At 39.5% G+C, this 12,390-nt stretch overlaps 1 protein-coding gene and 1 long non-coding RNA gene across 3 annotated transcripts; one reads left to right on the forward strand and one right to left on the reverse strand.

The window, feature by feature from the left end:
• The first annotated feature begins 55 nt into the window (after window positions 1–55).
• LOC110140470 (uncharacterized) lies at window positions 56–10,683 on the forward strand. Of its 2 annotated transcripts, XR_011483726.1 has the most exons (4): window positions 56–1,458; window positions 6,973–8,361; window positions 8,464–8,558; window positions 9,420–10,683. It is a non-coding gene; the product is annotated as an uncharacterized lncRNA (long non-coding RNA). The 2 variants fall into 2 exon arrangements; XR_011483725.1 differs by having other exon boundaries at window positions 8,464–10,683.
• Window positions 6,993–12,359, reverse strand: LOC110140468 (large ribosomal subunit protein uL1-like). Its single transcript, XM_020898898.2, has 2 exons — window positions 11,864–12,359; window positions 6,993–7,565 (listed from the first exon to the last, which is right to left on the reverse strand). The coding sequence occupies exon 2, from the start codon at window positions 7,557–7,559 to the stop codon at window positions 6,993–6,995; it is 567 nt and encodes a 188-aa protein (XP_020754557.2). The 5' UTR covers window positions 7,560–7,565; window positions 11,864–12,359.
• Window positions 12,360–12,390: the final 31 nt, after the last annotated feature.

The following is a 12,390-nucleotide window of genomic DNA, read 5'->3' on the forward strand; positions in this document are numbered from 1 at the left end:
GGGAAGACCCAGAGGGATCGGGCGGAGAAAGAGGTGGGAGGGGGGATCGGGGTGGGGAACACATGTAAATCCATGGCTGATTCATGTCAATGTATGACAAAACCCACTACAATATTCTAAAGTAATTAGCCTCCAACTAATAAAAAAAAAGGAAAAAAAAAAGTAAAGTATGCAGCATAATAACTGAAACATTCTAATCTTTGGGTTTACTGATCTTTATATATAAAAAATTATTTGTTGTTTCATAAATCTAACTCCACCTGAAAAAAAAAAAAAAAGAAAAGACCCTGATGCTGAGTAAGATTGAAGGCAGGAGGAGGAGGGGACGACAGGATGAGATGGTTGGATGGCATCACTGACTCGATGGACATGAGTTTGAGCAAGCTCCAGGAGTTGGTGATGGACAGGGAAGTCTGGTGTGCTGCAGTCCATGGGGTCACAGAGTCAGACACGACTGAGCAACTGAACTGTACCATATCTATACAGATATAACATAAAGAAGGCTTAATGTTACTTACTTAACTATGTAATTTAACATTTCATGTAAGCCTGAATTAGTATAACACCTCCCTTTTTGTGAGGTGAGAGAATAAATTATAGGAGCTTTTTCAGGGGCCCCCTGAGAAATCTGAAATTTAACTAGAGATTAAAAGGACTTTATATAGCATTTGATTTGGGGAAGCTGTCTGATTAACAAAAGTTTGTACACTTGACTAAATAGAACCACAGATCATTGTGAAACAATACTTAAATTATCTATTTGGCCAAAGTAATAATAAAATACTCTTTTATCAGATGAAAGGAAATCAAGTTTAGTTTTATGTAACTATACTACTAATATTGAGCATATTTTTAAAAACCTTTATAGTTCAGTTTTAGCCAATTTGTTTATACAAGGGAAGATTCTCCCTTACTCTCTTCTGAAATAATCAGAAGTTCTAATTTAGACAAAATTGCTCTCATTTCCTTCAACAAAGATGCATCTTTATTCCTCAGACTTCTCCTTAAACCAAAATACACCATAGTGTCCTTACATACAGAGCTGAACTCTTCTAGTTGTCTTAATTACATGCATTAATTATAATTTTTAACCCTTGGAAACTTTAATTTTTAGAATCATGTGCTTCTTTTTCTTTAGATTTTCTGTAGTAGGAAGCCAAAAGTAGTTGAACGTGCATTTTGTAATTAAAGTATCAGTATTTTACTCCATTTGGAAATAATCCAGATATTCAGTAAACCTCTATTCTTTAACCTATAAAATCCTTAAAGTTTCTAGTTACCAAAGAGATTTGGGAAAATATTTTAAGGACACCTAAAATATAATTACTGCTTAAGAGTTCACCTAAAACCTTTTAATCTTACATCTATTACTTGCTCCCAACAGTCATACTTCGATTACTTTCCTGTTGACAAAATTTTAACAGAGACAACATGAACCTACCTGATCAGTTACTCCAGGTAAAATAAAAAGTTTTATACTTGATGCTGCTAACTCTACAAACATGCCTGTTTTAATTACACCAGTGAATTTAAACTAGCTTTTATTTATCTTAGATCACACAAATCTGGAAAGCACCTGGGGTTAGTTTTTATTAATATATTTCTGAGTTTTAGATTATCCAATCTTTATTTTAGCTATATGTAAATTATATATTATTATACATATGTATATATACATACTCAAAATAAACTGTGGAAAATTCTGAAGGAGATGGGAATACCAGACCACCTGACCTGCCTCTCCAGAAACCTATATGCAGGTCAGGAAGCAATAGTTAGAACTGGACATGGAACAACAGACTGGTTCCAAATAGGAAAAGGAGTACGTCAAGGCTGTATATTGTCACCCTGCTTATTTAACTTACATGTAGAGTACATCATGAGAAACGCTGGGCTGGAAGAAGCACAAGCTGGAATCAAGATTGCCGGGAGAAATATCAATAACCTCAGATATGCAGATGACACCCCTTATGGCAGAAAGTGAAGAGGAACTAAAAAGCCTCTTGATGAAAGTGAAAGAGGAGAGTGAAAAAGTTGGTTTAAAGCTCAACACTCAGAAAACTAAGATCATAGCATCTGGTCCCATCACTTCTTGGGAAATAGATGGGGAGACAGTGGAAACAGTGTCAGACTTTATTTTTTTGGACTCCAAAATCACTGCAGATAGTGATTGCAGTCATGAAATTAAAAGACTCACTCCTGGGAAGGAAAGTTATGACCAACCTAGATAGCATATCAAAAAGCAGAGACATTAGTTTGCCTATAAAGGTCCGTCTAGTCAAGGCTGTGGTTTTTCCAGTGGTCATGTATGGATGTGAGAGTTGGACTGTGAAGAAAGCTGAGCACCAAAAATTGATGCTTTTGAAGTGTGGTGTTGGAGAAGACTCGTGAGTGTCCCTTGGACTGCAAGGAGATCAACCAGTCCATCCTAAAGGAGATCAGTCCTGGGTGTTCATTGGAAGGACTGATGCTGAAGATGAAACTCCAGTTACTTTGGCCACCTCATGCGAAGAGTTGAGTCATTGGAAAAGACCCTGATGCTGGGAGGGGTTGGGGGCAGGAGGAGAAAGGGACGGCAGAAGATGAGATGGCTGGATGGCATCACCGACTCGATGGACATGGGTTTGAGTAAACTCCGGGAGTTGGTGATGGACAGGGAGGCCTGGCATGCTGCGATTCATGGGGTCGCAAAGAGTCAGACACGACTGAGCAACTGAACTGACTGACTAACTGATGTATACATACATGTACACACACTTATTTTTGAGCCAATCAAATAGTCAAATAGAGCACTTTATAAATCAATTTTGATAATACCATCCAGATGTAGAGAATGTCACACATTTATGACATGTATAAACATAAATACCCATGGTCACAGAGACCTCATAGTTTTTGTGTAAAAGTCACTTACAAGATTTTTGTAAAATGACCTTTCTCCCTTTTGATGAGAATTACCTCCCTGACATTTGCATCATGAAGTATGGTTTTTAGGTCCTAAGGAAAAATGGGACCTAAAATCTATATCACAAAGACACAAAGTATCTAAGTATCCTACAAGATGGAGTTTGGGCCTATCTGTAGGACAATGTCACAATGTCTACAAGCATTTTAAGATGAGTTAGGGGAGGTTTTAGGATTACCAGAAAGGACTGACACACCCATTCACCTATAGTTGGAATGGCTTTTTCCCTTTGGGTACAGTTACCTTAGAAAAGAAGGCCAAATAAAATGCCTAGCAGGTCCCGAACATCAGCTTCTCCCATTTGGCCAAATTTTTAATCCGAAAGTTATCAAGTCCTTTCAAGTATATTGTCAGGCTTCATCCAGGACAAGTATTTCTGGTGGTATTGAATAATCTCATCCATTTTGTTTCCCCTCAGCTGTTTGAGAAAATACATACCAGTTTGCCAGAAGTTTTTTAATAAGAGTTTCATTAGTTCTGAAAGGGACCCATATGGGGCCTTTTAAATTGATCCTAAAGAATTTACATAGGGCTTTTGAGGACAATTTTCCCAGTGTTATAGTTGATTACAATTGAAAATTTGGGGGCCAATGTTTTGATGATGAAACCCTCTGAGGTTATAATGGGTGTGGCCTAGGTGTTGTTTTTAGATACCTTTGGTGTTTAATTTCATGCTAGCCTTTTGCAACAAATATTTCAATGAGGCTATTTTGGAATTTCTAAATCTTTTGGAATCTTCTTCATACTAATTAAAATACGTATTCCATTCTGTTTATTTGATATGGAAATGCATACTTTTCAGTGTTTTATCTTCTTTTGTGTGTGTGTGAAGCAAGTGTTTATTAAGAGGAAAAAGAATAATATATGTGTGGATAGGCACAGGGGCAGACTCAGGGCGAGAGAGTTACTGAGTCGCTCCCTGTACTTTTAAAATGATTCTATGTATTTGGAACATTCCTCATAATGGTCATTGCAATTATAGGTTATTTTTAGTAAAACTTTGATAAATATCTGCACCTTCCAGGAGCCTAGTTCTTAAATATAAAATAAGCAAGTATCCTGGAAGGTGGCTCATTCAACTCTTTGACCATCGCTCCGTTCAGTTGCTCAGTCGTGTCCGACTCCTTGCGACGCCATGAACCGCAGCACGCCAGGCCTCCCTGTCCATCACCAACTCCAGGAGTTTACTCAAACCCATGTCCATTGAGTCGGTGATGCCATCCAACCATCTCATCCTCTGTCGTCCCTTTCTCCTCCTGCCCTCAATCTTTCCCAGCATCAGGGTCTTTTCTTTGGCTATAAAGGACCACATTTCATTTAGCCCCATGTTTGGGTTTTTCAGAGTCCAACTAATCAGCTTCTGAGTACTTCCAAGACTCCCACTGGCAACCAGCCTTTATTTAACAGCTACTTGAGGCCTTCCACTGGACCGAATCTGACTCTGGCCAGTAACCAGCAAAAATTCCCTTGGAAGTGTGGATTGGGGAAAGCAACGAATTAACAGACCTCAAGGAATGGGGGCTATGAATTGATTCCAAATAACTGGAAAACTCAGCTGCCATCAGAAGTCCCCAATGTTGAGTTGGGGGAAGGATCTATGGGCTGGGGTTTTCCTGGGGAAATTTGGTCTGAAAGGCCACAGTATTGGTTGGCCTACGGCAGAAGCCTCTACCAGCTTGACCTGTTCTGTAAAGAAAAGCTAATGAGATCTGGAGTAGGAACGCAAAAAAAGAGTGCAGCTCAATGGAGAGGAACTGACTGATGGTCACTGGAAAGGACAAGAAAGACCACAAACTCAAGAGTTGCAGGGCTGACCTCTGCTTCTTATTGTCTTTGGAAGTTCACTTCGGATCCAGTCTTGCCACCAATCTGTTAAAAAAAAAACCAAATTCAGTGAGCTTTGTAAAAGATCTAATTGACAATTCCATGACTTGAGTCTGGCAGCATCCCAACTGGTAAATACAGGACAGTCTGAAGGGCTGTACAAAATGGAAGGTTTTTATAGGCAGAAGGAGGGTGAGCCAAGAAGGTATTAGCAAAAGAAAAGAAAGGATAGTTTTAGGCCACCTTCTTTTGGGGAAGAAAAGGACTGGCAGGGGTCTTTATCATGCAGATTACCTCGCTATTGTTGATGAGTACAGTTTAGGTTGGTTGTTTTAAAGGTCACATTTCTGGGAGGAGTTGAAACTGCTCTTCAGTCTTAAGTTTGTTGCAGTGGAATGTGGGTTCTGTGAGTACGGAAAGGGTTTCACTATGACCCTTTTGCTGCTGCTTTGGGCTTCCCTGAGGGCTCAGGCGGTAAAGAGTCTGCCTGCCATGCATGAGATCAGAGTTTCATCCTTGGGTCAGGAAAATCCCCTGGAGAAGAGAACAGCTAACCACTCCAGTATCCCTGCCTGGAGAATTCCATGGACAGAGAAGCCTGGTTGGTGGGCTTCAGTCCATGGGCTTGCAAAGAGTGAGACACAACTGAGTGAAACTTTTATAAATGTTAGATGGTAAATACAAATCTTAGTAGAATTAGTGGTCTTGTAGGAAGGGGGACCATTTCAAGGGCCTGAGAGGGGACCTTTATTGGGTCCTGCAAGGGGTCTTCCTTCCCGCAACAGTCTCAAGATACAGTCCTGCCATAAAATCACTCAGCTTTTAAGTTTCTAGAAAACCAGAGTATTAGTTCTTCTGGAAGTCAGGAATGTGACTGCAATAAACTTCGAAGGAAGCTAGTCAAGTCCTTGGCTTTCCCTGTTTTTAAAGTTTCCAGTAAGAAACCTTAAATGAATTTGACTTATGTATACAATGGATATCACCTCTAAGAAGCAGGGGCTTCCCTTGGCTTGGTTGGTAAAGAATCTGTCTGCAATGTGGGAGACCTGGGTTCGACCGCTGCTTAGAAAGATTTCCTGGAGAAGAAAATGGCAACTCACTCCAGTATTCTTGCCTGGAGAATCTCCATGAACAGAGGAGCCTGGTGGCTACAGCCCAGGGGTTGTAGCCCAAGAGTCAGACACCACTGAGCGACTGCACTTCCTTTTAAGAAGCAAATAAAGCAGGAGAATTGTTTTAAATTGGAGAAGTAGGTGAATGTTGACTAAATAAAGTCAAGCGGACTCTATATTCTTCCAAGTCAGCAGTGTCTACCAAAATTAAAAAACAAACAAGGGACTTCCCTGGTGGTCCAGTGGCTAAGACTCCAAGCTCCCAATGAAGGGGGCCAGGGTTCAATCCCTGGTCAGGGAACTAGATCCCATGTGCCACGACTAAGACCCAGTGCGGCCAAATCATAAATAAATAAAATTTAAAAGAAAAAAAAAACAAAAAAACCCCACTGACTCCTAGGTAAGATGAGGGTATAGATTCAAATAAACAGAGCCTCCCACCACATATAAATGGAATAAATTTTAAAAAACAAAATTTTTAAAGAAGACTTAACAGTCTAAAAGGTGCTGAGGTGATGTGTTTGGCCAAACTATCCAAAGATTCTGGGAATTCACATACTGTGCCCCTTTTGGAAAAGAAAGTAGGTGATGGACTCGATTCTTCGTAGAAGCATGGATATTCTTCCACTATTGCAGACAAATAACAATATTCAGAGGACACAAACTTTTAACAAGTAATGGATTATAATCAGAGAATGAGATAAAAATGGAGTTTATAGAGGTTGAGAAATGAAGGCAAAAAATTATGTTATTGTACGACTAACAGGTGTACTAGAAGCAGAGCTGAGTTTTTTTTTTTTTTTTAGAGCTGAGTCATTGTTGAACAAAATGAGTGACATGGATTAAATTGTTGAGAGGATTAAATGGGATAATGCATGTTACAATGCTTAGCTATAGTAAGTGCTCAGTAACATTCACTGTTGCAATTAAATATTAGAATATTAGCACTATTTTTTTTTCTGGATGGTTTAGTATGGTTTATTAAGCTATGCCTTAGTACAGACGCTGGGGCTTGCCCATGGTGCTCTTAATGTACAAGGCCCTGATGTTCTGCCAATTTTTCTTGAGCAGTGACACCAGGAAGTTGACAGCTAAGTGGATGTTGTATACACAAGCTCATCATCTGTCATCTTCACGTGGCCAACAGCCACTGCCAGACACAGCACCTTCTTCATCTGGAACTTGATCGTGGACTTCACTTCATCAGTTTTGGCCACCATGTTCTCATTGTGGGTCAGCAAGGAAGGGAGCTTGTCAGCCTTGTTCAGGCCTGGGCCCAGGATTTGGGGGATCTGCTTGATCAGAGACTCTGAAGCCAAAAAGGCTTCATATTTCTTGGCCAGCTTCTTGACCAGTTTCTTATTCTTGTTGAGTTTCTTCAGCACCTCAATGTCCATGTGGGGGATATCCACAGCCTTGGCCTCATCACAATGCTGACAATGCTGCTGGTCCCCCAAGACACACACGGAGAACTTGGGGCAGGGAGTGGACTTAAGCCTGATGATGCCCGAGAAGCGTTTGTCCTTCTGAGGGTCATAGTTCTTCAGGCTGACCTGAAGCTCCACAGTCTCCAAAAACTTCCTGCACTTGTGCTGGTTCTGGTGCAGGACTTCCCGCACCACCTCGTAGAGGGTGTCACGGGAGACTTTGCTGCTCATGGTTCCCTACACCGCGATAACCAGAAAAGAGAGAATATTAGCACTATTTATAGAATACATACTCTTTGAAAATTTCAGAGGAGGTGAAATGGTTTCCCATTCTAGTGGGACATAAATAATCAGCAAAAATAATTACATTATTAAATCTAACAGACTAGAACATAAATAAACACATGTGAGACCAGAAAGCTCTCATTCTAAAAAAAAAACAAAGATGAGGAAAGCAATACTTAGTGTAGTATGCTGTTTAAAAGCATAAGCATAAGCTTTAGAGTTGGAGTAACCTTATAATACAATCCTCAAAGTTGTTAGGATTTTAAATGAAGTATATAGCACTTGGTACATGGTAAGTGATCAGTAAATGACAGCAATTTTTTACTCTGAGGCTCGACTTCTTCACTTTTAAAAATAAGGTGTTGACATGAGAAGAAATGGTTTCTTGTCCCAGTTATCAGCTGTGATACCTTGGGCAGGTTACTTAACTTCTCTGACCCTGATTATCCTTATCTTTACAATGGAGACATTTCAGTGGACCATTTAACATCCTGTTTTGTAATTTCCATTAGCTTCTTGATGTTTAGCAAATCTTAAGTGGAAATCTGAAAAATCTACTCTGACATCTTCATTTGATGTTCTGGTTAATGTTTTAGAGGCTAGTGATGGAAATCAGAATTCTCTTCAGCTGTCTTGCTTAACTAACCAAAATGTGGATTACATTTTGGAAGAAGTTATGAGGAAGGAGACCCATTTCATTTGTCTTGAGAAGTTTAGAAAATCAATTTGAGAAGACTGGTGGAATCAGGTGAACATTGTTTAATTATATATATATATATATAAATTTTAAAAATCTTTATTTATTACAATATTGCTTCTGTTTTTTATGTTTTTGTTTTTTGATAACAAGACATATGGGATCTTAGCTTCCTGTTCAGGACTCAAACCTGCAGCACCTGCATTGGAAGGTGAAGTCTTAACACTGGACTGCCAGGGGAGTTCTAGGTGAACACTGTTTTAAGGAATTCTCTATAAACCTTAAAGCAGACAGGCATGCTTAGTCACTGGGTGCTGTCCAGCTCTTTGCAACCCCATGGACCTGCCGGGCTCCTTTGTGCATGGGATTTCCCAGGCAAGAATACTGGAGTGGGTTGCCATTTTGTCCTCCAGGGATCTTACTGACCCAGGGATTGAACCCAGGTCTCCTGCAGATTCTTTACCAGCTGAGCCACAAGGGAAGCTCATAAAAACTACTTAAAGGATACAATTTTTTTTTTAAATCTAGCAAGCTTCCAAAATGCAATTTTTATTTCTTCAACTGCTAAGCAATTCTTTACATGTCTTTCCAGTGAAGAGGAAGTTTTCGTCTTGAAGACAGTCTATAATTCCTTTTAAGTTAAATTCTAGGCAAATATGTGGATCTCTTAGGTAATTGCGTAGACTTTCAGTTATTAAAAAATTAAATAGTATTTTGTTGCACACTCAAATTAATAAGCATGTCTATTAAATTGCTTTTAAAGAGTTTAAAAATCTGATTATATTAAATCAGTTGTTTCCCCTTTGCATTTCCCTTGTTTTCTTCAAATGTATATATAATCACATTTATTTTCACCTTGCTTAAGAATTTATTATTGGAACATATGAGAATTTAAACAGGAGGAACCAAATAAACCCACTGTAATCTATGAAGTGGCTTTACCATATCCACCGGAATAAGGAAGTTTTCGGTTTTGATTGCCCAGAGTCACTCCCAAAATATTAGTTTTTAAAGGGTAGTTCTACCAAATGGAGTTTTACTCAGTAGGTCTTCAACAACATAAAGCCTACTTGTTGTGAAACTTTGCAGGTGTTTCTTTTTTTTTGCAGGTGTTTCTTATTCAGCCCCATCCTGCAGAATGCACCATCTGGAATAAACAACTACAGAACCACCTAGGACAGCACACTTAGGAAAAGAAATTAAATATCCTGGTAATGTGTCTAATAAATATTAATTTATCATTGTTGTAAATTTGTAAAATTGCAGCTAAAGCTGCAATAGAAAAATCAGAATAGCTGGACTTGTGACCAGAGGAAAAGAAAGAAAGGGGCATTTAAGTATTTCTTTTGGGAAGTCCCTGGCAGTCCAGTGCTTAGGACTCTGCAATCACGGTGTGGGTTTAATCCCTGGTTGGGGAATTAAGATCCCACAAACCATGTGCCAAAAAAATACTTCTTTTAAAAAAGTTGATGTTTCCAGTTTTCTCCATTATAATGCTATAATGAATAATGAATATCTTACGAGTATCATTTGGAAACTTGAGGAAAATTTTGGTAACATAAATTATTGGAAGTTTTACAATTTGGTAGGTTAGTTAAATAAGTTATCTTACATGCATACAATGAAAGCAACCCTTAAAAAGAATGAGTTAAATCTGTACTGATATTTTTAAATGGTCACAGTATATTATTAAATAGAAAAAGAAGTTGCTTAGCAGTGTAAAATCCCATTAACATTTATATAGAAAAGTTAGTATTTCATAGAGTAAAATCTGGAAGAATAAATTTTAAGCAATGATGAACTTATTCATCAAATTCAAGTTTTTTTAAAAAATTATCTAAATGGTGCATGAATAAATTCATCTTGTAAAAATAAATTAAAATTAATACAGATTCACAGATACTTGTATTCAAATGTTCATGAAAGTCCAAAACTTCAAAACAACCCAAATGGGCTATCAACTGATGAATGGATAAAGAAACTGTAGTATATCCACAATGGAATATTACTTGGCAGTTAAAAAGAACAAAGTATTGGTACAGGCTGTAACATGGATTAATCTCAAAATTATTATGCTAGGAGAAAGAGTTCATACACAAGAGTCTGACCGTTCTGTATTACTTTGTAAAATTTACATGAAATTTTGGAAAGGGCAATCTGTTATGACAGCATCAGTGTTTGGCCAGTGGCTTGAAGTGAGGGAAGAGGATGACTACAAATGAGCATGAGAACTTTGGGGGGGTAATATAAACAATTAATATCATGATTATGGTGTTGGCTACAGTACTGTATGCACTTGTTAAAATTCACAGAACTGTACACTTAGAATTGTGTTGCATGTAAATTATATCTCAATAAAGTGAATTTTTAAAGTATAGATAAAACTGTTTTTTAATTCTCACTCCCAAAGTTGGTTCCCTCACTCTCTAGGAAGGTGCCCTCCCCCCTCCACAGGTAACCGCTAAATAGTGGTTACTAACTGTAACCACTGTAACCACTAGTTAGACAAGTAACCACTAAATGTCATCACTGCAGATTCTTTTTCAAAGTTATTGTTCTGCATTTACACACACACACACACACACATTTTTATGTTACTTTACTGTGGGGCTTCCCAGGTGGTGCTAGTGGTAAAGGATCCACCTGCCAATGCAGGAGATGCAAGACTCTGGTTTCATCCCTGGATGGAGAGGATCCCCTGGAGTAGGGAATGGCAACCACTCCAGTATCCTTGCCTGGAAAATTCCATGGACGGAGGAAACTAGCAGGTTACAGTGCATGGGGCCTCAGAGAGTCACACATTGCCTGAGCAGCAGAGCAGATGTCACTTTACTGTACTTAGGAATTATTTGGCGTTTTACAGTAACTGTACTTTGGAGACCTTTTCATTAGAATTTATAGTTGTACATCATTCTAAATCCGGAGAGTATTCTCAGAAATAGTATGGATATACCATAATTTATTCGGCTGTCCCTCAGTCATTCAACTATATTTGAGTAATTACAAAGTAATAGAAAAACAGACTAGGGTCCAGTTCTCTATAGAGTTTTTACACAAGCGGGAGAGGGGAAGAGGGTTATCAATAGTAATATCAAATGTGAAATCATAACTATGAACAGCGGATGGTTTGAGGCATTTGTCTAGTCAGGAGGTCAAGAATGTATTTTCCAAGGGAGTTAAACAGATCTGAAAGGTGGGTGAGCACGTTTTAGCCAGCATAAGCGTCGAGGGGAGGGGGGCGTGCCGCTAATCCTAAATTGCACCAGTGGTATGGCGTAAATACATGGGAGGTGGGAGAAGATTGTGGGGAACTTTATATTTGTAACAAGATATATACTTTATTTTGTAGACTGGAAAACATTAAGATCATATTTTTGAAATGAGGCTTTCCACTTCAATATCGGGAATAAATCTTCCATGCTCCTTTTTGGAGAGAAGAGAAGAAAAATAAGCCTTCCCCGTTGGCTTCTCTTAAAGAGCTGCAATAGAGGATGTAAATGTCTTGGAGCTCTTTGTCTTGACAGACGATTAGGGATCTTTACTATGACCTGACCTGGCGTTGGCGGGTTCGAAGCGTTTAGGCCTCGCTTCATAACGGGTTGCTACAGCCTCGTTCTCTGCGCACTGCGTTTTGAACAACTTATCTCCTGAGAAAGCAAGGTTTGTCTTCACGCCTCCATTAGGCCAAGTGTCTGGTTCGCCGGGTGAAACGTGTACCTTCGGAGACCAGGAAATCTCCAACGCACGTTGCGTGGAAGAGGACACGCAACGCACTGAAGAACGAGGTTCACTACCTAACCCATACTGCACAGCCCGCCTTTACGGAAGGAAGGAATACAACCACCAGGATGCATCTCTCTGGGCCGAAACGTCTCTCCTTGAGTCCGATTGGACCTGACGAAGCAAGGCATTGTGGGACTGTGTCCGTCGTCCAGTACATGGAGGCTAACTGGCCTCGCCCAGCCACGTCCGGGGGGCTACGCCGGCCAGAGGCGCACGTCAGCGAAGATGGCCAATCTGTCTCCTGCGCAGGCGCAGTGGTTCGCGAAGCGCCGGAAGCTCAGGGGGATGGGGCGGCGG

The sequence above is a fragment of the Odocoileus virginianus genome, chromosome 26 (assembly GCF_023699985.2).
Source record: "Odocoileus virginianus isolate 20LAN1187 ecotype Illinois chromosome 26, Ovbor_1.2, whole genome shotgun sequence".
In the NCBI taxonomy this organism is placed as follows: Eukaryota; Metazoa; Chordata; class Mammalia; order Artiodactyla; family Cervidae; genus Odocoileus; species Odocoileus virginianus.

Bases quoted from the DNA above. Each gene is read 5' to 3' on its own strand.
- LOC110140468 (XM_020898898.2), bottom strand. From the start codon at position 7,559: ATGAGCAGCAAAGTCTCCCGTGACACCCTCTACGAGGTGGTGCGGGAA.